We start from the raw sequence: 24,141 nt of genomic DNA, 5'->3' as shown, positions 1-24,141 counted from the left end.
TTTGCTGAAAACATGTTACAGTGCACACTATCAAAAGTAAGAAAAGAAAGGTGTTTTCAAAAAAACCCCACGAGTGTTTCAGTGTCTGTGAGAAATCAAGAGCAGGATGAGAAAGGCTGTTTACACAGGCACTTAGCTAGGAAACTGTTTTCCACAGATCCAGTCATTCAGGGAGCACATCTCCGATTTTCCTGAGCTCCCTGCCTCTCTTCTCCTAGCCCTGCAGTTATATTGAGAAATTCATCTGTAGGTGAAAGCACAGCCAGTCCTGCACCATGCATTTAAACGCTGCCTCTCTTTTAGGTAAGTGCTACCACTCTGAGGCCATTTGTAGAAATTTTGCATAGCAAGACAAACAAATGCAGACCCTTAAGGAAACACGTGAGCTACGAGAATCGCCACCAAAAATCCGCCTGGAAGCATCCTCTCTAAATCTCCTGTGAAACACATCATTGCTAATTAGCAGGTGAAGCATTTCCCCGGGGTACCTCCGTACCCCAGGGGTGCTTCAGGTGAGGCCGCACTGAACGGGGTGCGACATACCCCCTTACGAGCTCTGCAGTCCCAATTATCGATGCTTTCAGCACAGGGACAGATGGAACAGCAGCACAGGTCTTGGGGGTTGAACAGAGGTGGTTTATTCAATGCATGGTGGAATCCAAGACGCTATTGCCCACGTGTGGAGGGCTTTTATGCACACAGAAAGCAGAAGGGGTCGGGGTCAGGGTGATTACCCAATGAGGGCAAAGCATGAGAGGGGAATTAGGGGAAACAACGTGGGTATATGCTAATGAATTGGGCAAGGGAAGGATTGCAACACCTGGGTTGGACCTTGATGGAGAGCGCCGTGAGATAGATAGAAAGTCTTGTCACTTTATTTGTGCATGCTTCCCTGCATCTTAAGTTGGAACTCAGGCTCCCTGAGGATCATGTGAGGCTGAGTTATATATTGGGAGCCGTGCTATAGAGCTGGGAGTGTGTAAGCCTGGCAGCTGGGGAATGTTATGGTTGCTGCTTTCCTGTGCTAAGCTGATTTACTTGTTTAAGGTCTGACATCATCCTGTCAGTATGGATTCCCATCTATATAATTAACAGCAGCTCAGCATCAGCTGCGAGAAAGATCTCGCAGTGCATTAACCAGGAGAGAGCTACCACTATTTGTTGTGTTGTTGTCTTTCCTTAAGGAGTTGAAACAGAAGAGATAAAGAATCCATTTCCTTCCTAAAAGAATAGGCTTTTGTCTTTTTGGTTTTTTGCGGGGTTTTTTTCCCCTCTGAAAAAAAAAAAAAGTCAGTCTCTGGAAAGAAAGAGTTTGATGTGAAGCAGATCCTGAAGCTCTGCTGGAGAAGGTTCTGCCACCCCTCGCAGGGCTCCACAGGCTCCGGGGTCTGCCATCAGCAGGAAGGATATGAACACAGAGGTACTCTGGTGCAGAATAGGTTGAAGAGCCACTCTCGGGACAGAATTGGGCTGAAGAAGAACAGCAGCCCTGTCCACCACAACATCCTGGCCCCCGTGCCAGGGCCAATGCCAGTGCAACACCGATCCATCCACACCTGGCACCAGCAGAACCTCATCGAGCAGCTGCGGTCTAGTGAGGATATCCCCAAAGCCAGCACAGAGGGAAACTCTGCTAAAGAAGATTCAAGTAAAACCACACAGGAGCTGCAAATGATCACAGAACAAAACGCAGATGAATCTGCAGAGAGGTAGGAGTTTTAAAGTCTGCACTTGGAAAGCCTGACTTGTTTCCAAGTTATTCCCTAAAACTGTCTTTGTTTTTAGCCATAGTTCCTTACTGCATTAATCTCACTTTATATATGTGCACACCCACATTCAGATGAGAAGTAACACTTCTGCATCAGAAAAATTAATAGAAACATTGTCATGAAATTTTGATCTTTGCTTAATGTACATCTTTCCTTAACTTTTCCATATGCATAAAATCTGCCAGTTTTTCAAATTTGCTCTATCAACATTCACAGCCTATCAATTTCTTCTCTTGATTTATTATGTGTGAGTGCAATGAAAAAAGGAGCCTCCTGACATCCTGTCCTCATTCTTTTATCAATGGGTGCAACTTTGACAAATGGGAACTGCTGGAGGTGCACGGGCTCTGTGGTTGCCATTGATCTCTCAAATTTCTCACTGATTTTCTTTTACTGTCTTCCTGGCAAGTAAAATCAATCTTGAAATAAGTGGAAAGGAAGCATCATTCTTTGCTTTTTTTAAAGATTAGTTTGCAATCCCAGTACTTTCACAGCTTATTTAGTATGTTAAGACAAATATTTTCTGCAAGGTCAGGCGAAAAAACATTACAGCTATGAGATCTTAAAGGTGTAAGCACAAATGAAGAGCTATTTTAAAATTGCAAATAACAAAGAATGCAATACTAATACCACTTAATTAAATAAACTTTTTAATGTTTTCTTTTTCAAAACTCATGTCAGTGTTTTTAGCTTATCCAGCAACATTTTTACCCCACCTTTCCCCACCTTGGAGTTAAATCAAGCATTTATGATATGATTATTTGCACCATTTGATGAGATTGCTATCAGTCTTTGGACATAATTTAAACGTATTATATTGCATTTAAATACAAATTTATCTTACTTGAAATTACAGTTTTTTCAGTAAAAACCAAGCTGACAGCTTGCATATTTTTAGCAGTTATTATTTTTCAAGTTGTGCATCTGCTGTGGGGGAACATCTGCAGATGGAACAGCAAAAACTGCATTCCAAAATGTCACTTGGAAACCAGTCCCAGTAGTCAGTAGGTACCAGATAAAATCATTTCAGAATAAAAGCACCAAGGAAAGACTCTGAGAGTTCTGTGTTTCCAAGGGCATTGGTTTGGAATGGGGAAGCAGCATACCCTTAGTACAACATTTCAAAGGATAGTAAAAATTTCCAGGGAAAAAAGGTGATTTTAGACACACCTTAGAAGGAAAGTTGCTTTAATTTGAAGAAAAATAAGGAACATTTGTCTATCCAAATAAGATTCCACACCATGTGAAGAAGGAGGTAAAAAAAAGCCTAATCAGTTCAGTTTGGGAGTTAATAAACCACTTCCTTCTAAAATAAGATCGACATTTTCTCCAGCTATATATAAAGTTTCTGTTAAGACTTCCTGAAGTTTTGTACCTTCATATCCATTCCAATTTAAGTTCTGCTCTTGAGCTGTTTAAACTTGCAGCTTTTAGGATAGCTTTGGAACTGCATATATCATATATTGTTATAGTTAAATAAGTGGCTTTCTTTAGAGATTTCAGTAAAAGCCATCATTGCATGTTGTAGATTAAAATCAATTTTAACATACATCTTAAAAAGCTGAATTGGCAATAGATTGCTTATGAAGTGGTTCATGACTATGAGTTTCTCTATAATTAAAATTTATTTCAAGAAAATAAAACTGACCATGAAGGACAACGTAGCTCAAATTTCTTAAATATGTATCAACAGAAATCATTGAGTAAAACACTTCTCTTCCCCTACAGCATCCAGCACACACCACACATTAATTAATACATTAATTGGCTGGGCAGAAATGAGATACTGAGAAGAAATAAGGAGAAGCAGCCTTATATCTATATCTACCTAAATCTAGGAAGTAGATATCCATATCTGGATATATTTTCATCTCTTCAAAACTGTCTCATCTTTGTAATCATGCCTTTAAATCATTCCAGGTCTCCTTTTCCTTTAGAAGTTCCAGATAGTCCCAATCAATTGTAATCAGTGGGCTCTGCTGGTGATTAATATGTAAAAATCAGGTGTTTGCAGGATCCCCTGAGCCCCTGTTCTCACACTGCTAAAGCCAGCACAGCAGGAGCTGTGCAGATATTGAAGCCAAATTTCACATCCACACCTGAGGACACCAAAGACAAATTTGCCTTTTAGACCACAAAAGCACTGTACCTTCAGAGCAGCTGTCTCTACACCAGTGGATTTCCCTCTGCCTGGAAAAGTCCCATTTTTAGGTGGATCTAAAGCTGACTGTCACATGAACATGCTAAATAGTAGAAAAGGAGAGAGAATCTGGCCAATACCTCAACCCTGAGCAGAGCATGAAAGCAGTTTCTACTAGGAGTTTAATGCTTCCTGTGGAAAACTTTGGAAATGTAAAAACAATATTCTGAATTTCTTCAGAAAAATTTGAGCTGTCTTTCTCTAGAAACCTCAGGACTGAGTGCTGTCAGTGATGGACAGAGAGCACCCCAGGGTTTTGATGAAATAAGGGTTGGTTATTGAGGAAAAAAGTTAAATAATAAAGTTCCAAACAACAGTTCCATTTGGAATGCACGATCATCAATACACTTATTTCTGCTTTCTTCAATCCATTTTGGTATTCCTGTCCCCAAATTAAATAGTGCAAAACTTAAAGAAACCCTTCTAAAACAGGTGCTTGCTCCTGAATTATGTCCCATGACAAGTGCCAAAATAAATGAGGCTCAAGTGACCAAAACTCATTAGTTTTGTCCTAATCATAACCAGTTAATGTGTGGTCAGCCAATACATTCTGGGCCATAGATAGATGGTTTATTGGCACAAGGGTAAGGAAAGCCTCTCAGCATCCTGGGGACTGTCAGATCCAGTGCTGCTCAGGGAACCTGCTCAAACAGCCTCCTAGGAGCATCTAAAATGATGGGCCTTGACCTGCTGCTCTAAGATCCTAATCAAGTTACATCTATAGTTTGGAAAAAAAGATGAACAGTGGAAAATCTGTATTTACTGACCTCATCTGATTATCACCAATCTGCTCCTTGAATGAGGACTGGGACCTCTTCATGGGTGAAAGAAAGAAACCAGCTAAAGTCTGCATAGCCACCAAGTTATTTTATTGGTAGAGTGTATTCCCAATATAGCATTTTCTGGTATTACTGGGGTGATCAGCAAGCTAAATATGTGGAATATGGCCATGCCAAAGAAGAGAAAACACCTTCAGAGATTTCAGGTTTGGCTTAAAGAGGGAGCTAGAGTGAGCTCTGTAGGAACCCATGGGAAATAACCTGTGGGTGGCTGCTGGTTCAGCAGGCAGGGCTGGGGAAGCTGAGCCCTTGAGCTGTTCAGGACATCTCTGATCTATCCTGTCTGGAATCTTGTGAGGTTCAGGCTCCTCTGCCAGGGGAAGGAAGCATTTCTATTTCTTTCAAAGAAAGTGGTCTGGCGGTGATCCAGAGACATCAGCACACACTGGGAGGATTTGATTGTTAGATTTTGACAGTCAACAGAAATTTTGTGCGCACCCCATGAACACATGTGTGCACACAGACTGACAAAGCACTGAAGCCTCCTAAAAAGAAGAGTTTTGATATTGAATTACTTAGATTACTTCTCTTAATAAGTTCTGGACTCACAGATATTGACTTCTCCATGAGAGCACCGTGCTCAACATTTATTAACATTAACCACACTACCACATCAATTCCTGCATGCCTGCCAGGTTTCTGATTCCACAAGTGTGCTATTGCAGACCATGTGTACTGGTTAAGTATTTCCTAGTTGCCCAAAGGCACATAGATTTCAATAGCAAATGTAGCATCCATTCATCATCTTTCTCTTCTGCATTTTTTTTCTAATTAGGTGGCTGAAAAATTGCTGACAAACTCTAGTTTAGGACAGATTCTAGTTTTGCTAAGGACAAATGTTTTCTAATTTCCCACATGAGGCAAAATATATTTCTAATTAATTTTAATAGAATCTTTTGATGTAATCCAGTCATTAGTGATGCACATGGAAACAGATACTTGGGAGGTGCATCCTCCCAAAGGCAATCCATTTCTGTGGTGACTAGTTTTGATCTACAGTTATTTTGATAGTTCATCTTAAGACTTGAAAAATCACTTTTTTTGGTTTTGCCAGACACATGGAAATAACTATCAGACTATTTTCTTCACTGTCTCTTCTCAGGGTTGTAGTTTTCCTGAGATTCTCCTTGGGGTTGGTGTTCCCCAAGGTAATAAGGGTCTCCCAAGGTTGCTGTTCCCTAGGAGTTTCCCCTGGGTTGCTGTTCCCAGAGGTAATAAGGTTTTCGGTCTTCTCTTTGCCCTAAGTGTTACACACCAGAGGCAGAGACGACAAACTGAGTCCGCCGGTGCACATTTCCAAGGTTGTTTATTCTTCTTTATCTCAGTCCTTTTTCAACTCTGCCAGGCCTTCCTGGCAGGGTACCTTATCTTAGTTCTTTCTCAGCTCTGCAAGGTGTCTCCGCAGAGCAGGACACGCGGCAGACTGGGCGGATCAGAGAGCCCCGTACCTTATGTACAGTCCCCTTGACCCAACCACTGTCTGAGACGTATTTTTTATTTACAAAATTTTACCAATGCCTATTACCTATACTAACATGTCAGTTCTACTCTAAACCAATCTCTAAAACCCAACTCAGCACAAGATGGGGGACGAGAACAAGAACAAGGAAGACAGGGGCCACTCCCCAATTCCTCCATCTTGTCTCTTCAGCCCCATATGCTAAGAATCCTAATTTCTATATTTATATTCTATAATAAACTATCCGCTACTTATTTCAAATTCTTAGGATTTGTGATTCTTCCTGCATGTGAGTGTTCACTCCCATGGACAGGGATCAGAGGCAGTGTCCTCCTGGGACCTGTGTGGGTCTAACTGACCCCCATGTACAGATCCCAGACCCCCTGTCCGGTCTCAAAACCCTCCAGGCTGGCCAGAGGGATGTTCTAGACTCCGACAGTCTCTGACATACATATAAACACACGTGTACATGACTATTTCAGAGGTTTTCTCCTATCTGAAGGTTTTCCCTTGAGTTCTGCTTTTAGCTGCAGTAGTAGATGACAGCCTTGGCTCCCATTTCAGTGTGAAATAAAGAAAAAGAAAACAGGTGATAATTTTCCAGGTGAAAATGGAATGTATGAGTTATTCTGTGAAACCACTGGTCAAACCTGATTGAGAGGGCTTTTGGCACTGCGAGTGAAGTTCTGGGTATCCAAATAAACAGTGGAGCACAGGAACAACTGAGAATGGATCCCAAGGCAGCAGTAAAAGGGAGGACTGTGATGTGCCCTGTGCAGAGAAGGTGATAAAGGACTGCATTCAGGGGGGTACATCATGACACTGCTTCCCTGTCCTGGATAAAAATTCAGTTTCATGAACAATCTCTGATGCCAAAGGTAATGTTTAGAAATGACAATTCCTAATCTCACATTGCTGCAGCCTTTATTTTTAAAACAGAACTACTCCAGTTTTGTTTTCACTGAACCTTCAGCATTTTGAAAAAAACTTTCAAAAAATCTTAAGTTTAACAAATAAGTATTTTAGAAGCAGGATAAAGAATGCAGGACAGACAGTCAGACAGCATTTCAGTCCTTCTGTGACAAAGCTGGACCAACTACGTTTAGGTGCTTTCTTGCTTGTCTCCAGTACAATTTAAGCTCATTAGTGCCTTGGTCTTCCCCCATCAGTATAGGTAGCATATTGTTCTCCTTATTCTTCTTATTGCCACACTTTTCTTCTTTACACCCTTTGCTCATGTTTGAAAATTGCTGTAAGTCTAAAGAGCTGCAATTCTTGCAGTCTTGTCTCAGAATTCCTATCCTGACAGCTCTGATATTTCATTGCTGTCCTGCCTGTCTCCAGCAGGTCTGTCTGGACTTGCAGCTCAGTGGCCAGACCTGGATGTGTTCCTGTTGGAGTCTGGCAGTTCTAGTGGAGAGCTGGATTCCTTCTGTGCCATCCTGACTCAAATCTGTTTGAATGTCCTCAGTAGTTGTTTTTCTTTTATCAACAATGTGGTGCTATTGCTCATCCCTGCCTTGTGATTCACGTGAAATTCCTGCCTCTGTACCAGAGACCTGTTCCCAAACCATCTGTACATTTTTGCAGTTATTTGTTCCTAAAACCAGTACTTTGCACAAATACATTCTATCTTGTGTTTATCAGATAATGGCTCCAACTGGCTGAGCTAGTATTCAGTTCTGATTTTATAACCCTGATTTAGTGATTTAACATTCAGTTCTGATTAAATACCCCACCATACCTGCAGCTCTTCTCAGCTTGGCACGATCTCCAATTGTAATATATAATATCAAAGATTTCTCTTTATTTTTTCAAGTAATTTAGAAAATTTATGTGAAGTTATAAAGGAACTTCAGTGCTAAGTTCCTTAGGAACCCAGTTAGATTTACCTTCCTATTTGTCAGTGAACCATGGACAATTTAATAGCATGATTTCAAACCAGTTTCACACTTGTTTCAAAATGGGTTACTCCAGATATCCTTGAGGTTGAACTTAGCACTATCTGATATAATACACTAAAAAATATCATATAACACACTAAAAAATAATACTCTGATGTTCAAGGTACACATGACAACTATTTCTTTTCTGTTCTCCATAATTTCTAGTAAAACCTGTTAATGAGGCGCTTCAATTTACTTTGACACGTTATTCTTGGCAAATTCTTGCTGACTTAAGTTTTATTTCTAAGTGCTTAGAAATAATAATTATATGAATTTTACACTGTATAATTTGGCAAGAAGTAGCAACAAGGAAAAGAAATTATGTGTCTTGTGGATAATTTTTCAGTTTCTTTAGCATTTATAGCTTATATATTTGATATTATTGATATAATTTAATATCAATTCCAGCAGTACATTTTAAAAAGATGATTTTCTGCAAGCCTGCAATGGATAACCAAAATGCTTCCTTGTTACCTTAGGGACAAGCAAAAACTAATTTTCTTCCAACAATGATCTTTAGCTAAAGGTCAAAATATTAGTTTGAAACGGGATTGTTTAAGATGTTTGTAGCTGATTTGAGAGTAGTCAGAAGTGACCGCATTTTATGGAAATTCACTGACAACTGGTTGAAATATGGTAGCTGGGGGTAACCAAGAAAATTTGATATCTAATGTTTGCTAAGTGTGGAAAACCTATAAAATTATAGTATGTGGTATCCGATGCAGGATTAAAATCTAAGAGGAAAATCACTTTTTTTCCCAGCAGTTGATAATTCACAAATCTGGGAATACACAAGACAGAGAGTCAAACAGACTTGATTAGCATAGCTAGTTTGATAACCAAGATCCCATGGCAAGAACAAACAGAACTGTGAAAATTACAGAAGATGGGATTACACCTGCTTACGGGAAGAGAGAAGATTCAATCAACTTCTGCAAGCAAAGAATTGTTGTAAAATGCATGAGTTTTCTGTGTGATTTTTAACCTGATTATTGTAGTAGAAATTATTAACCTGTTTGAAATAGTAAATAAGCTTTTGGGAAACCTGAGTAAAATGGAATTCAGATCACCAAATCAGTCTTCCCGTCTCTCATCAATCGCCAATACACAAAGAGGAACAGGCCTTTTGAGGCCAAGTGCAAATGCATTGAACAGTGACCAATGAATTAGTTCTTACTAAACAAATGCTGTGACCTCATACAAGGGCTCTTGGTACAGAAATTAGAATCAAAATGTCTCAAAGGCATCCTTGGGATGTATTCCGACTCACCTTCTATTATGACATCTTCTGAAGAGCTTGAAAAAACAAAAATATGGGGTATTGAAGTGGGTTGAAACAGTTATTAAAGATGAAAGGAATGAGTAGAATCGTGTTTTGAAATTAATTTTATATTCACCTTGTGGAAGGACTGGATGTTTATTCTTTTTTTTTTTTTTTTTTCATAGCTACATAAATAGAATCATAGGAAAATTTAAGCTGAAAAGGGGCTCTGGATGTCCTCAAGTCTAGCCCTGTCTACCCACCAAGAAGTCTATGATGAGAAATAATCTGACTTACTAGAAAACACACCATATTTTACAGGCCTACATTTAACAAGCCTAGCTTTTAAAGATGAATTATTACAGGCAAGGGGAAAAATACCATGTAAGAGTCATTTAAGAATCTAGGACAATTCCAGTCTTTTCAAAACAATTTCTTTATGATTCAATTATCTTCTCATTTTCACTCCACAGAGCTCACTCTCAGCAAAGACAGCTGTTAAAGGACTTTTTAAAGAGTTATTTCTGTTCTTAAAACCACTTCTTAATGTCTCCAGAAAAAGTTTAGGAGATGATTAAACACATGTGCCCAGTGCAGAGCAGTTTTTACAGACACACTGAGATTATGCAACTGAAAGATCAACAAGAAATCAGATGGCTGGTGAAACATTCTGGGAAAAGGGGGAGAAGGTTTTGCTTGGTTTCAAAGTTATAGCCAGACAGGATCCTAAAAGAAGGAAATTATTTATTTTCACCCTTGGTTTGTGGCTGAATTCTTGACTTTGGAATATTGTAATGAGGAAAATTACTAAAATCCTACACATTTAAAAAATAAAGGGATTTGTTTGTTATAATCAAACAGTTAAATTTTCCCAACTGAACTAGACCAGTTTGGTTTAGCTCCTTTCATTCTGCTAGAATAAAATAATTCTCTAATGTATTTAGAGAATGATTATATCAGGCAATTAAATATGACTGTGGCTTACTTGTGCACCTGCTGGTGTGGAGGGTAAAAGAATTAAAAAATTAAGTTGAAGTACTGTTAGGATACAAAGAAAGAGCTGAAGATAAGTATAGGATACAAACGTCAAGAAAATAATCTCTAAAACAAAGTTGTAACCAAATTTATTCCTCTGTGACATCAGATTCCCCCTCAGTGACTCCATCAACAGAAACACCAGCACTGGAAATTCCCACTCTGCTGTGACAGTAAATCTGCTCCCAGCCCATCTCCTTCCCTCCTTTTCCAAGCAAGTGCTTAATAGTCAAAACTCAATTCAAAACAAATTAAAGTAGCTAGAACAAGACCAGAGAACCTGGCTCTTTACAAAAATTCTGCCCATCCAATAATTCTTAGCTTAAAACATCCTTCATTTCGTTGTAGTATTTGTTTCCATCCTATGTGACAAGTCAGGATATTTCACTAAAACCTGTCTGCTGCTCATAGGGAACAAGAGGATAACTAAAAGTATTTAAAGGAATATGCCCTCATTTCAGGTTTAAATATATTCTAGATCATCTAAATTAATACAGTTTCAAAGTGTTTTGTCAGGAAATGGGCACTGTATTCTCATGCTGTTTTACAGGATAAAAGGTTTCCCTCATAACATTCTCCACTAAAACCCATTTAGGCCAAATAAACATTTTTAGTGGAAAAGAAAGCAATGTCTGGTACCTGGTCCTTCCTTCAGTTTTGTTGGGCACATTTTGATAACCTTGGGAGAAGAATCCAGATTTCTTACCTGGATCTTAAAATTTGATTTAATCAAATTCAAGTGCTCTCAGCCTAAATTTTTAGCTTCATGACTAGGATCTGAAAATCAATATGTGGGTTATGTCTCAGATTTGTTGCCTGTTTGTTTTATTACCTCAGAGCAACCACCCAGCCTCTTGATATCACAGTTCACTCATGTAAAAGAGCATTTTCCTGTGGACACAACAGGAACTGAGCAGGGTTTTCTAACATCCACATTTGCGTGCAAACAGCTTTGCAATGCAAAGTGGAATTCATGTACAAGATGATTGATTCATTATATTTCATAGTTGCACAGTTTATCGTCTCATTGTACTCACCTCACAGAAATCAAAGTCTGCTAGAACTTCCCATTACAATGAGTACAGACCAATATACTGCCAATAAAATGTTTTGAACAGCAAAGGCAATACATTTGAGAAAGTGGACAGCCACTGTCACCCTTTGCCATGCTACAGTTTACCTGATAAGTTACAAGTCAAGAGGAAGGGAGGCATTCTGGCAGGAAATGAGCATTTTCAATCCCTGTTCATTCTAATAGAAGTTAAGAAATTGAAGAACCTTTTTGAACTGGGCAAATATACCTTGATTTAAATGGAAATTGTGAGCAAACCACTAAGAAATCCTAGGAGTTGGAGAAAAGCTATTTTAAGCTATTACATATGGTTTGAGTTGCTAGGGAAACAAACCTCTTTTACAGTGTTCGTTTAGCACAGATGCTCAGGAAAGCTCTGTCTCCATGTCAGACCATTTCAGAATGCTGTAGAATGTGAAGAAATAGAGATGCACATACACACACATATGCAGGCAAAAAAACCTCAGTAATTTTATCTTAGTCATGTTCCACGTCTTTGGTGGGAGCTCGTGCTTTCTCTCTCTGCCATGACCACCAGATCAAAAGCTCTGATTCCAGACTGAGAATATTAGTTCAAACATTGCCTTCAGTTTTGATCCATTGGGGTTCATGTTTCAGACATTCATCTTTGTAGAGCAGGAGCTTTGCCTTTGTCATGTACTCAGTGAAAAGGCAAAGGAGAGAGGCTGGCTCTGATGCCACCATTTCTGGCCACCCTTTGGAGCAGAGCAGAGAGTAAATATATACTCTGAACAAAAACCGGGGTGCTCTCACTTTTATAACAGATATATATTGATCATTTAAAGATGATAATGCTGGTTCTGGGTCATGACTCTCTTTACCATCTCACAAAAGTCACTCACAAAAGATTCTCTCCAGCTCATCATTCAGTTTGTGGAAAACTACACCTAAAGGCAGAAATTCCCTCCACACTTCATATCAGTTACACACTTTTAGCCTTTCTTTGTTTTTCTTTTGATTTAATGTGCTACATTTATTTAGATTTTGTGGTTTTATTCTGATTCAGTTACAGTGAGAGAGGCTGACACAGACCTCGGCTTGTTGGAGCAAGTTATCACTATTATCTGTCCAGATAAATGCCAAGTCACTAATGGCATTGAGAGAGCAGGTTTTATTAAGCCAGGTTATCAGAAATACTGTTAAATACACTTGATACTGTCAAATTAAAGCAGACCTAATGGTCTGTCAGTAAAGGTTGTAAAGACAATTCTCTCTCTTACAAAGGTGCTGTGGGCTCATGAGTAGCGGTTTCCTCACTAAGGAATTCCTGTAAGGTGCTGCCTCAACCCCCTTCTTTTCTGCACAGGAGATGTTCAGTGGGTGTTCATTTCTGACATTAGCAATGATGCACGTAATAATAAATGCTAAAATATTTCTCAGGTGTTAAAAAGTGCAAGTCAGTGACCAAAGGTAAGAACAGGGGCTTAAAGCACAACAGTCTACAGAATTTATAACATTCAAAATTCCTTCCAGTAGATATGGAAGGGCATTCACAATATGCTGGTTTGGTTGTACTGACTTGAAAGAAAATGCCCTCAACTGAGCCAGAAATGAATACAGCAGGTTATTTGAATTCCTTTCCAGACCTAGGTTTGAGTTATATTTTCTGACACAGAAGCTCAGAAGGTAACAACTGGCTGGAGAGTACTTTGGTATCAGCATATCTGTACTGGGCACACATAGAAATATTTGGCTTGAACACAGGTAAACTCTCTCAGGGTGTAATTGCACAATTAAGAGAAGGAGAGAATTGATCATAGATAAATTTATGTGTCTTACAAAACCTTCAAATAGAATAGAAAACTTCAGTCTATTTCTCATCTGTGATTTCTACTTGTGAGGCTGCCCAGACCTTTACCCACATCCTCTCTCCCTCATTTGTAATAAATCTGTAATTATGACAAGGAACTCTGGATAAATAGGTTAGAAATCACACTTTTTCTCCCCATTGCAGCTGTGTTTAGCTTTGAATGAGGAATCCAGCAGATCAGCTGAATCAGGTCAGGAGATATTCTGTAACAAGCCTGGAGATTTTTACATGATTGAGGGTGTCTTATATAGCAAAATGAAATTTGAAGTGGTACCTTCATCTAGGGGATCATGTTTCACTTGAATGGGAAAATGTGATAAGTCTTGTTATCTGCTAGTTAGGATCCAATTAAATGTAGGAAAGGAAAAAATGTAAAAAATGAAATGGTCATGAGAAGCCCAAGAACAGTGTCCCTTTGCCTTTGATGAAAAACAAAAAAGAAGCAAGAAGCATGTATGAAGGTATTAAGGTAGTGGTTTGAGCTTTAATAAATCAAGATATCCTAAAAAAATCTCCTAGTGGGATCCATATCTGATGAGCTGCAAGACTCAGATTGGTAGGGGCATGGATAATTGCTATTGAGATTGTTACTCTCTGCTCACTAGAGGCACAACCACTTCACATTTGTTTTTTTCTTGTACTTGTATCTCCCTTTGCTCCTCTCTGCTCCACTTTTCCCAGTAATACTTAAAAGGGATAGCAAAAAGCATGATCTTCTTCCCCTCACTCTCTCCCATCAGGAGTCTATGAAAAGTGCTTAATGAAGGAAAAACATGGGGTTAATTAGTTTCACCTGGCAATAGCTTTGCTTGGAGTGAAAACCAGTTCTTTTTGCCACTGGCATGCATTTTGTTTTCTATGTCCTCTAAAGAAAAATGCCACAGGCCCAGATCTAGCATTAAGCCATTATTTTTCATTTTGTACATTCTGACAGCTCAAAATTGTGCTATATCATGCCTTCTGATCACATAATTTTTTGTTCTTTAGAAAGATTATCACTTGCTCCCAGGAAGTTAAGCAAGAAGTACTCAGCCTCCCTGAGTTTCTCCTTCATTTTAATTTCCCTCCAACACAATCATGTACTATAAATGTGATTTTGGAATTCATGCATTGCAGTGACCACTTGGCATTATCAGAACAAAGGATAATTTTAAGATGATAATATATAAAATACTCCTATCCTTTTACCTGAAAGGTTTCACTCAGTTATTCTTTATTACATGATGTAAATGAATACAGTGTTAATTCTCCTGGAGGAGAATGTTCTTGAATTGTGCTTTAAATTGGCATTAATTGAATTTATTTGACTGAGACACTCACTTCATCCCTGAATATAGACACATATCTATTAAATAAAATACTCAGGCTGTACAGACAGTGTTCTCTCCAGGCTGATTAAATATTGCTACAGCTCCAATTTTTATGCCACAGAAATAAGTGTTTTTAGGACATGCATCAGAATGTTTATAGCAAAGCTTCATGTTCAGATTAGTTCTGCACCAGGAAAATAAACTCCTATGTACGTAGGATTATTCCATTTCTTAATTACCTGCATAAAACAAACAGTGAGTATAAAACCCTTCTGTAGACACGAGATCTTCCAACAGCAGAAAAAGTAGAAAAAGATCAACAATCAAGAGAGTTCACACACTAATCTGCAGAGATTGGAAAATAATTTTGTAATTACTCTGTTAAAAAATAATAAATATACAATTTCCAAAGGCAAACAGCTTACTGAGGAAAGTGTTTGGATTGACTCATCTTCCTCAAAATATGATGTGGCCACAGCTGACAGAAGGCAGAAAGGGCTCAGGGGCTCTGCAGTTTGGGTGCAGCTTCCATTTTCCAGCAGAATTACCCCAACAAATCCTTGATTTCTATTCCTAGGAGAATTCAACATATCATAACCCAAATTCATCCTGATATGAGTCATGATGACATCTGTCTGTACATTGTCATGTCTGTGGGAAGAACAAAACTCAAAATAGCTAAAGTGGTTTCAGTGTTTTGCTGAAGCTCCTGCAGTTAATGATATGAACGTTTACACTTATAATCCCAAATGGGAAAAGTTATTTTAACTAATGTTATAAATGCCAATACAATATTCCAATTAAAATAATAATTTGGTTTATTAACAAAAGATCAAATTACAGAATTTTGGTAAACCCACCAACAATGGAGATAGTTGACAGTCTTTTTCTAGGGAAAATGCCAAGGGTGAACCTTGAGACACAGAACCTGGCCATCTGCTGTCTCCCCCTAGGTTCACAAATTTGCCCATTTCGGGGCTTGGTTTTTATACACTTTATTCTGCCCTTGGCAATATTTCCTCATTTTCCCCTTTGTGTCCAAGCTATCTATTCAAATTCATAGGTGTCTCCGGCTCAGCTGGAAAGAGTCCCCTCTCTCCGGTAAGGTGTTAATTTCTGGTTTTGGCAGATTTCCTGGCTGATTAATGGTCCGAGATATGGATGATGATGCTTGATGCTCGGTGAGGGTGTTGGCTGGTGGTGTTGATGGCCCTGCTGCCTTATCTTGATGGGTCTCCTCCTGGTGATTGAGGAGACTGCTGGTTTTCCCATAAACCTTTTGTCTATTTCTGAATGTGAGCTTCTGGTGTGGTGCCTGCCTTTTCATAATTTGGTTTAACAAAATGTTACAAGGTATCCTGAAACTTATACTTTCATACAACACACATATATATACAGTTTTTTATAGTTTTCAATTTATCATTAACCATAAGAACATGAATTAATCATTTCACATTTTTCACAACTAACACCGACTGTGAGAAATGGCAGGTTTATGTTAACCTTAACAATAAAAAAAAAATTGCTAAAAACAGTTTCAAGGGTGTCAAGTTCTAAAGGAGTTGTCAGAGCTTTCAGTTTAGTTGGGAAGTTAGGAGTTTCTCCATTAACTGAAATAAATTATAAATTTTAATTACTTATTTCTTCATTTGCTACATCATTTTATATCATTATTCTAACCTTATGTTAATGTTATGACCACAACAGTCATCAACAATTTCCCATACTCTTTTAGGACAAATGTTTTCACCCATACCCTACAAACTTCACAATAAAGACTAAAAAATAAAGATGACTTCAGCAGAAATGTCAAGGCAGAGGCTGGGACAGTTACTTGTAGGAAGGCATCCTCCACCTCCAAGTGGGCAGTTCTGTATAAGGAAAGAAATTTCAATTTATCTCTAGACATATTAGGAACTTTAGCTAGAACTTTCCATGCCTGCCTCTCTCATGGCAATTGGCTCAGTGCCAAGACAGAAGTACCTGTTGGACTTTCTGGATGCTCTTCAAAAGCGATCCCTGTTGCTGTTGGCAGTTTGCCAATTAAACCTTCCTCAATTGTTAAGTAGATAAGTGAGAGAACAAAGGTGATCAGGGCATTTTCGAGATGGGGGAGGGAGGGGTAGAGAGGGAGAGCCTAGGGAGACAGGGGACCAAGAGGGAAAGAGCAAGAGAGCATCTCGTCTCCCCTGCTCAGCTTAAGAGGGAGATTCAAAATGGGCGCGGAATAAGACTTGGGCCAATGGGATTACAGATACACGATACTTCAGGGGAGGGTACAGACTTGGAATAAACCATACATTTTCAAGGGGTGAGACAGAGCATACCACTTAACAAAAATTTAACAATTATCCATTTATCCTTCTGTTTCTGTCATTCCCCTTCTACCAATAATCGTAAAAAGGAAAGTAAATTCGGAAGGTGCAGCGCAGAAATTTAAAAAATGCGACAAAAATATTTCCTTTGTGAGCGACCACGTGGCTTCCGCAGCCGTCTTTACTGCAAGGAGGAGAGAGATAGCTTTGTGGGCAGTTACCATCTAGCTATGCCTTGCAAGGCATGCCCAGTCCAAAGTCAGAGTCCCTCCCTATCAGCCGCTGTACCACACCCCTTTCGTGGGCTTTGCTCACAGCCCCAGCCTTCGTCACCGCCCCTCAACTCAGGGAGAAACACCCCTGGCTCGGTTGACTGTGGGAACCAGAGCTAGCGTCTCAAAAACTGCACCCCACCCAGCACAGCAGCCGCCGTTCAGCCAGAACAAAACGCAAGTCCAAATTGCAACAGCTTTCGCAGATCCTGCACTCTCTGTTGCCTCAAAATGCGAGAGACACTCAGCAAATAGTAAAAATCACTAGCAGAGAGTGAAAGAGAAAAGCAAGGCAAAGCATAGCCAAGCCTCATCGGCGGTGCCACTCCCAGTGCGAGGGGAGCTCCCTTCTCCCCCCCATGGCCTGCTGTGCCCAGCGACAGACACCAACCCTTAGCTAAGACCACACCTGAAACAGCAGCTGCCAGCACCAGTGCTGCATGTCTGAGGCAATGCAGCCCCTGCACTGAGGCAGCAAAGAGCAACACAGCCGAGACCTCTGCCCCAGTCCCATGCCAGTTCTTGAGAGACAGTGAAACAGTAACCCCAGTCCCAGTGCCGAGGTAGCAGCAAAAAAATAAACCAGCACCCTCAGAGCCAACCTCAGCCCCAATTCCAGCGACAGGGCAAAGCAAAGACAGAAGCAGCGATCTCTCGTTCCCCCAAACCCTCCGAGAGAACAAAGCAACAACAGCTAACCATGCGCTCTCAGCAACAACCAAGATACAAAATAGACTTTATCCAAAAAGACACACATTAAAATCATCACAAGAATTCACCAAAGAAGCTCAAATTACCTTAAAACCCTAACCTATTCCTTTATTTTGCAGTTTCAAGACGACACAACTTTATAAGTTAATTTTTCATCAAGATCTCAAGAAGAAAGACTATCAAATAATTCTAAACCAAAAATTTTTTCTTTTCTGTTTTGTCAATTAAATAATATTGTAGAGGCTTGCCAAAAAAATTATATTCCAAGTTAATTATAAAAGCTAATTCCTAAACAATTTTTCCTTTACAGGAAAATATTTTGCAAAAATATTTTGCTTGCTCATATCTTTAGTTGAAATAGTTAATTAAAAATTCAAAAGTTTTTACAAACTGCCCATATGAATATTGCAAGAAAAATCTCTATTAAATTAATCTTTATAATTAAATTAAAAACCTTTATATTTTAATTAAATATAATAATTAATTTAAAAACCTTTTAAAATTCATATATCCCTAAAAACAAATTGTTTTCTTAAATAACTCAAGAAAATCTAAGACCTGATAACCATGTAGTAAAATCCTAACACCAAAAAAATTGAAATCAGATTTTAAGCACGTCTAAAAGCCATATCTCAAAATCAAAAAGAACAGCTGTCAGCAACTTTTTAAAATTTCCTATTTCATATTAAAAATTTCTTTATATGTGACAGGTTTAATAGAAAAAGCAAAGACCTCTCTACTCAAGAAAGTTCTAATCAGTTGTAAAATTTACTTTAAAATACTAATATTTTTCCTTTTTTTTTTCTCAACAGCAGCTGTATTGTCTCATATATGTTGAACCAAACACTAGATTCTAAAGTTTTACAGCAAATAACAATGTAATAGCAAAATTTTAACCATGCATCTGTCATCAAAATACATCAGCTCTTGTAAAAAGTGTCTCACATATCTCAAAATCAAATTAAAACAGTGGTGTGTTAGGGCTACGACAGAGTGGAACGCTGCTAGCCTGGGCTTGCCCGAAATCCAGCGGCTGAGCCAGAGAGCGGCAGCTGGGGTAGTTTCCACAGAGACGCTTTTGGCTAGCCAGATGCTGCAGGCGGTGGAGTTGGGCACATGGAGACAAGCCCAGACATGTCCAGAGCCCCAGCGGCAGAGAGTTGAAGCTGCCTTTTTGCAGAGGGTCCACTCTTCCTCAGGAATCCCTCTGCCAGAGAGGCCTTTAGACGAATGGTGAAGGAAGAAGTTGGATCTGATGGGGGGGTTTCAATCCAGAGCTTTATTGAAGCACTCAGAGCTTCTGAGTCTTGCAACAGCCCCACCAGAACCTTGACCACGAGGCTTGCCATATCTTTTATTTGGGTGAGGAGTGGGAGCAGGGGGTAAGGAACCCACCAACGAGGGGGCAGGGGAGGAGTTAACCAAGGTAGAGGGACACCCGGGGGGCCAGTGTTCTTGTGGGGGGGGGGGTGTCGACTTCCTTTGTTTTCTTCTTATCACTCGACGCCTTTTTCTGGAATTCCCCTGAAGGGGGAAAACCCCTTTTTTGATGGACAAGGATCTGGGGAGGGGACGGAGAAAGTTCTGGGGGTCTGGGGGAGGGATTGATCCAAACCTGGGGGGGGGGGGGGGCCGGCAGGGAAAGACCATTAACAGCAAATGGGTTACAGGAATGAATCTTTCTGAATCAGGCATCATAAAAATGCACTGCAACATCTCCCCATTTTCTTTGTTTAAAAAGAAGAGGACTGGGTTTGGGGTGCTTAATGCTCACTAAACCAAGGTTGGTAAGTTGGTTCTTCTTCATTGGGAAGGCCAGTGATTTCAACTGGGGCTTCTAGGTCATCCGTTGGAGCACTGAGGGCTTCTAGATGTTAAATTTCCGGGGGGGAAGATGAGCTTAAGATTAATTTTAAAACCATTCACTCAAACCAAAAATGATGCTAACAACTACAATAACAATAACTAAAATAAACAATAACAAAAACACAGTTTTCAGCACAGATCCCACCCAGCCTGAGAGTCCCTAGCCTTTGTACAGTCCGCTCAGCCAGTCGTCTGTCTCTTTCTTGATGTCGTTCACCATGATTTTCATTTTGTCGATCATGGCATGGACGTTCTCTGCTTTCGATGACAAGTTGAGGCAGCAAAGACCTTCAAATTCTTCACAGCAATGGTTGTGCAGTAGGAGCAGATTCGATGGCTGCCCTGTTTTGAATGGTGGCTTGCCTGGTAATTTCCTCTTCTGATAAGAGGTCACTCAAGGCAGTAGAAGTGAGGTTTGCCTCTTTTGCAACCCAATATTCCAATCAGCCTAATTCTCCCATGCTTTTTGCTGCCGAGATCCATGGCAGAAGGACTGTAATTGTGGTGGCCTAAAATCTTGACCAGTGAACAGTTTCTGAATCACAGTCTGGGTCTAATTGTCTTAAGTCTCTTTTTTGGATGGCCAATTTGTTTGTATTGTTTTTCATCTGCCAATGCATTAGATTTGTTCCATTTGGGGTAAACAGGTTCAGCTTACCAAAGGTGCAGACGAGGGGGGAGACCTGCCCATGCTCTGTCTCCACATATCAAAAACAAACCTTTTGGGAGCTCACGGGGCTTATAATCTTCACTTGACGAGTGCATGACTAGGACCGAATTTTCACACCAGTTTTTGTCTGAGTAGTGTGGGTTGTTAGGGTAAGGATAGGTGTTCAGTTCAACTTCATATGGTGGTGTCCAGGGATTAAATTTAAAGTGAATGCAAAAAGTTGCATTCATGAAGCCCAAGAGATGGAATTGTTGTGGCTCCCTTTTTGGCACCGGCAACTGTCTTGCCCACTTCTGCCAGAACAGTAATGGATTATCAGCAGGGTAATGACCAGGAGGAGGTGTGAGTGAGTTAACTTCATTTAAAGCATGCCACATTTCGTTTGGGAACTCTGTAGATTTAAAAGGAACCCCTACTAGGGAAGTTTACAGGGGGTCAGAGGCTGCTGCTGTGGAGAGACAGATGTGATCTTGTCCAAGGGCCTTGGGCAAAGTGGTCCATACATTTGTTTTGGGCTGAGGACTATCCAGAGGCTCGCTGGTAGAATGGTCACAAGCAGGATGAGGAGCAGACTTGGTCTCATGATGTCTCAAGACTGCAAGCTGACAGCGGTATCTAAACCAGTAAAAGGAAACTTTAGACAGAGAAAATATTATAAGCTATTCCAGATAGGAGGTATTAATGGAATTTCTTCTAGGGAATACATGTGGCATCTCCTCCTCCAAGCACCATTAGCAACTTCGGCCACTTGTGTAGACTTCTCAGAGACCCTGCGGACGTAGGGCCTTACCCATTTAGATGGAAGCCACTTTAAACCAGAGGGGGTGGATAAGCAGGCGTATCCACTTCCCCATGTGACCAATTTGTAGAGTCCCACCATCTTCTAAGTCTCAGGGTCCTTTACTAGGACTGGAGGCTTTTCTTTCAATGACATCTGACTGCTTCCCCCCAAAGTGGCGTACGATTGGCGGATTCAGGTTGTCAAAAGAACAGTTCAGAAAATTTATTGTGACAAGTGCTCGGGACAACCGGATGTGGGGCGGCTCTACTTTCAGTACATGATGTTGCTGGTCCAGGACTCTTTTGATATCACGGTGAGTTCTTTCTACTACGACTTGACCTGTAGGGGAGTAGGGGATGCCTTTTTTGTGCTCTACTCCCCATTGTTACAGGAAACTCTTGAATTCCTTGGATTTGTAAGTGGGCCCGTTATCAGTTTTCAAACCCTTGGAGATGCCCATGAAAGAGAAAGCTTGTAGGAGGTGTTTTATGGCATCAAGCCATGATTCCCCTGTGTGGGCAGAGGCATAGACCGCTCCAGAAAAGGTATCTGACATGAACATATCTTTGCCATCTGAATGACTGTACGTGTGTTACATCTGTTTGCCATAGTCCACAACTGTTCAACCCCCTCGGGTTTGCTCCCGTGCTTATCGTAGGGAGTGTGTGTTGTTGGCAAGTGGGGCATGTGGTTACAATCACTCTAGCCTGCTCTCGAGTGATACAAAATTGGCGAACTAGGCCAGGTGCATTTTGGTGGAAAAGCTGGTGGCTGATTTTTGCCTGTTCAAAAACATTTGGGAGAGGACCTACCTCTGCAGGCGCAGCGAGAGCATGTGACCTCCTGTTGCCTTCAGCGATGAACCCAGGCAAATCGGTGTGTGACCTGACATGCATCACATAAAAAGGTTGCTCTTGGTGGGAGACTAACTCTACAAGTTTTGAGAGCAATTTGAAAAGTGAGATGTTAGACACTTCTTGCAGTATTGCTTGATCTACCCTGGATACTACCCCTGCAATATAGGCGGAGTCTGTAACTAAATTGAATGGTTCAGAGAACCTTTCAAAGGCTCTAACAACTGCAGCCAATTCAGCAACCTTAGGTGAACCTTCCACTTCAGCTGTCTGTCTCCCATTGCTGAGTTTCAGGATCCTTCCAAGTCACAAGGGACTTATGCGATCTTCCTGACACATCTGTAAAGACGGTTAGAGCCTTCAAAGGTCTTGTGCTCTGAGCACTTTCCAATTCTAGAGTGAATTGAACTTCCTGTACGAAAACTTTGAGGGCAGGCCTATGGATAGAAATTTGTCCTGAGTAGGAATCCAGAGCAAACTGCAAGGCTTCATTTTCCTGAAGCAAATGTTCTAACATTGCCTTAGTAATTTGGTCCGATTTTAACCCGATTGGGATGTGAATGCACTCAAAGTCACACCCTGCCAGTTCCCTTATCCGGGTCCTAGCTTTCCGGATCAGTTCTGCTACCAGCTCTTGGGGCTTTATCATTCTCTTGGACCTTTGGTGACTGAGGAAAACCCGTTCTATGACCATGAGAGGGTCTCTCTGGTCCTGGCCCGTTTTGGGTGTTTCTTTTGCCTTATGTCTTTGTTTCTGCTCCCACTGGAAAATGATTCTATGGAGGTGTGGCAACTTACCTGAGATGATAAATTTGAATGGCAGATCAGGTCAACATCCATTGGCCTGTCTTGTGGACATTGCTGTCTGAACTTTTTCTAGAGCTTTCTGTGCCTCTGGGGTAATAGCCCTAAGAGAACTCAGCTCCTCTCCTATCACTGCGGGGCCTGACCAGAAGTGAGAGACTCGGGAGACAGTTCTGGGTTCAGCAGAGCAGGGCAGAAAGACCCGGGTTTATTTACAAAACCACTTTTATACATTTCCTATGATGCCCATGGATTGGAGGATGGAATTCCCACCTCCCTACCACATTGGCCAAGGAGGCTGTCATTCAACCTCCCCTTCTCCTTGAGAAGGAATTCATAACAAGGGCAGTGTTTACAGAAACATGGTCCTGTGTTTACATTAACGAGTGCGAGAAACTGCACATTTCTCTTTCAATATGAACGCTCGGCAAACCAGGAAAAACCTCATGGCAACACTCTCCCCCTTTCAATAAAATAAAAAGGGGGCAAGGTCTTCGGTGGTCAGACTTATCCAGGACCTTACTCAATTCAAGGACCCACACAACTGATGGACATTTACAAGAGTCTTGATCTTCGTTTTGATCTCTAATTTGTGAGGAACAATGATTCTCTTTCCAATTTCCAAGCCCAAATACTTCCAAGGTGGCATCTTTTGAATTTTCTTTTCCTGGAGCTCGAACCCTGCAACAATCAATGCATTGATTGTTAGGTCAAGAATGTGGGTGAGTAAATCATCAGTGGGGGCATGCACCAATATATCATCTATATAGTGATAGATGATGGCCTTTTCTGTGGCTGCATGCACTGGGGACAGAAAGTAAGAGACCACTGGCAGATCAATAGACTGGCCTTTAATCCTAGAGGCAGCACTCTCCAATGGTACCTTCTCCTTGGGGCTTCCCTGTTGATGGTGGGAACTGAGAATGCGAAACACGGGGCATCGGCAGGGTGTAGGGGAATTTGGAAGAAACAATCTTTTATATCAATTACAGCCAAATTCCAATTTTGGGGGAGCATCGCTGGGGATGGCATTCCAGGTTGGAGAGAGCCCATATCTTCAATGACATTAATTTGTCAGAGGTCGTGGAGGAGCCGCCATCTCTTTTTGTCACCCTTCTGGATGACAAACACTGGGGAGTTCCATGG

At 40.6% G+C, this 24,141-nt stretch overlaps 1 protein-coding gene across 1 annotated transcript in view; it reads left to right on the top strand.

The window, feature by feature from the left end:
* Window positions 1-275: 275 nt before the first annotated feature.
* The window catches only part of LOC134564898 (kelch-like protein 4), a 65,664-nt gene continuing 41,798 nt past the window's right edge, over window positions 276-24,141 (top strand). The window contains 2 exon segments of the mRNA XM_063424183.1: window positions 276-303; window positions 1,295-1,709. Of these exon segments, the coding sequence (XP_063280253.1) occupies window positions 276-303; window positions 1,295-1,709 (443 nt within the window).

Source organism: Prinia subflava (genome assembly GCF_021018805.1).
Source record: "Prinia subflava isolate CZ2003 ecotype Zambia chromosome W unlocalized genomic scaffold, Cam_Psub_1.2 scaffold_22_NEW, whole genome shotgun sequence".
NCBI classification, from domain to species: Eukaryota; Metazoa; Chordata; class Aves; order Passeriformes; family Cisticolidae; genus Prinia; species Prinia subflava.
Note: the sequence above shows the minus strand (reverse complement) of the source record. Positions and strands in the feature narration are given on the sequence as shown.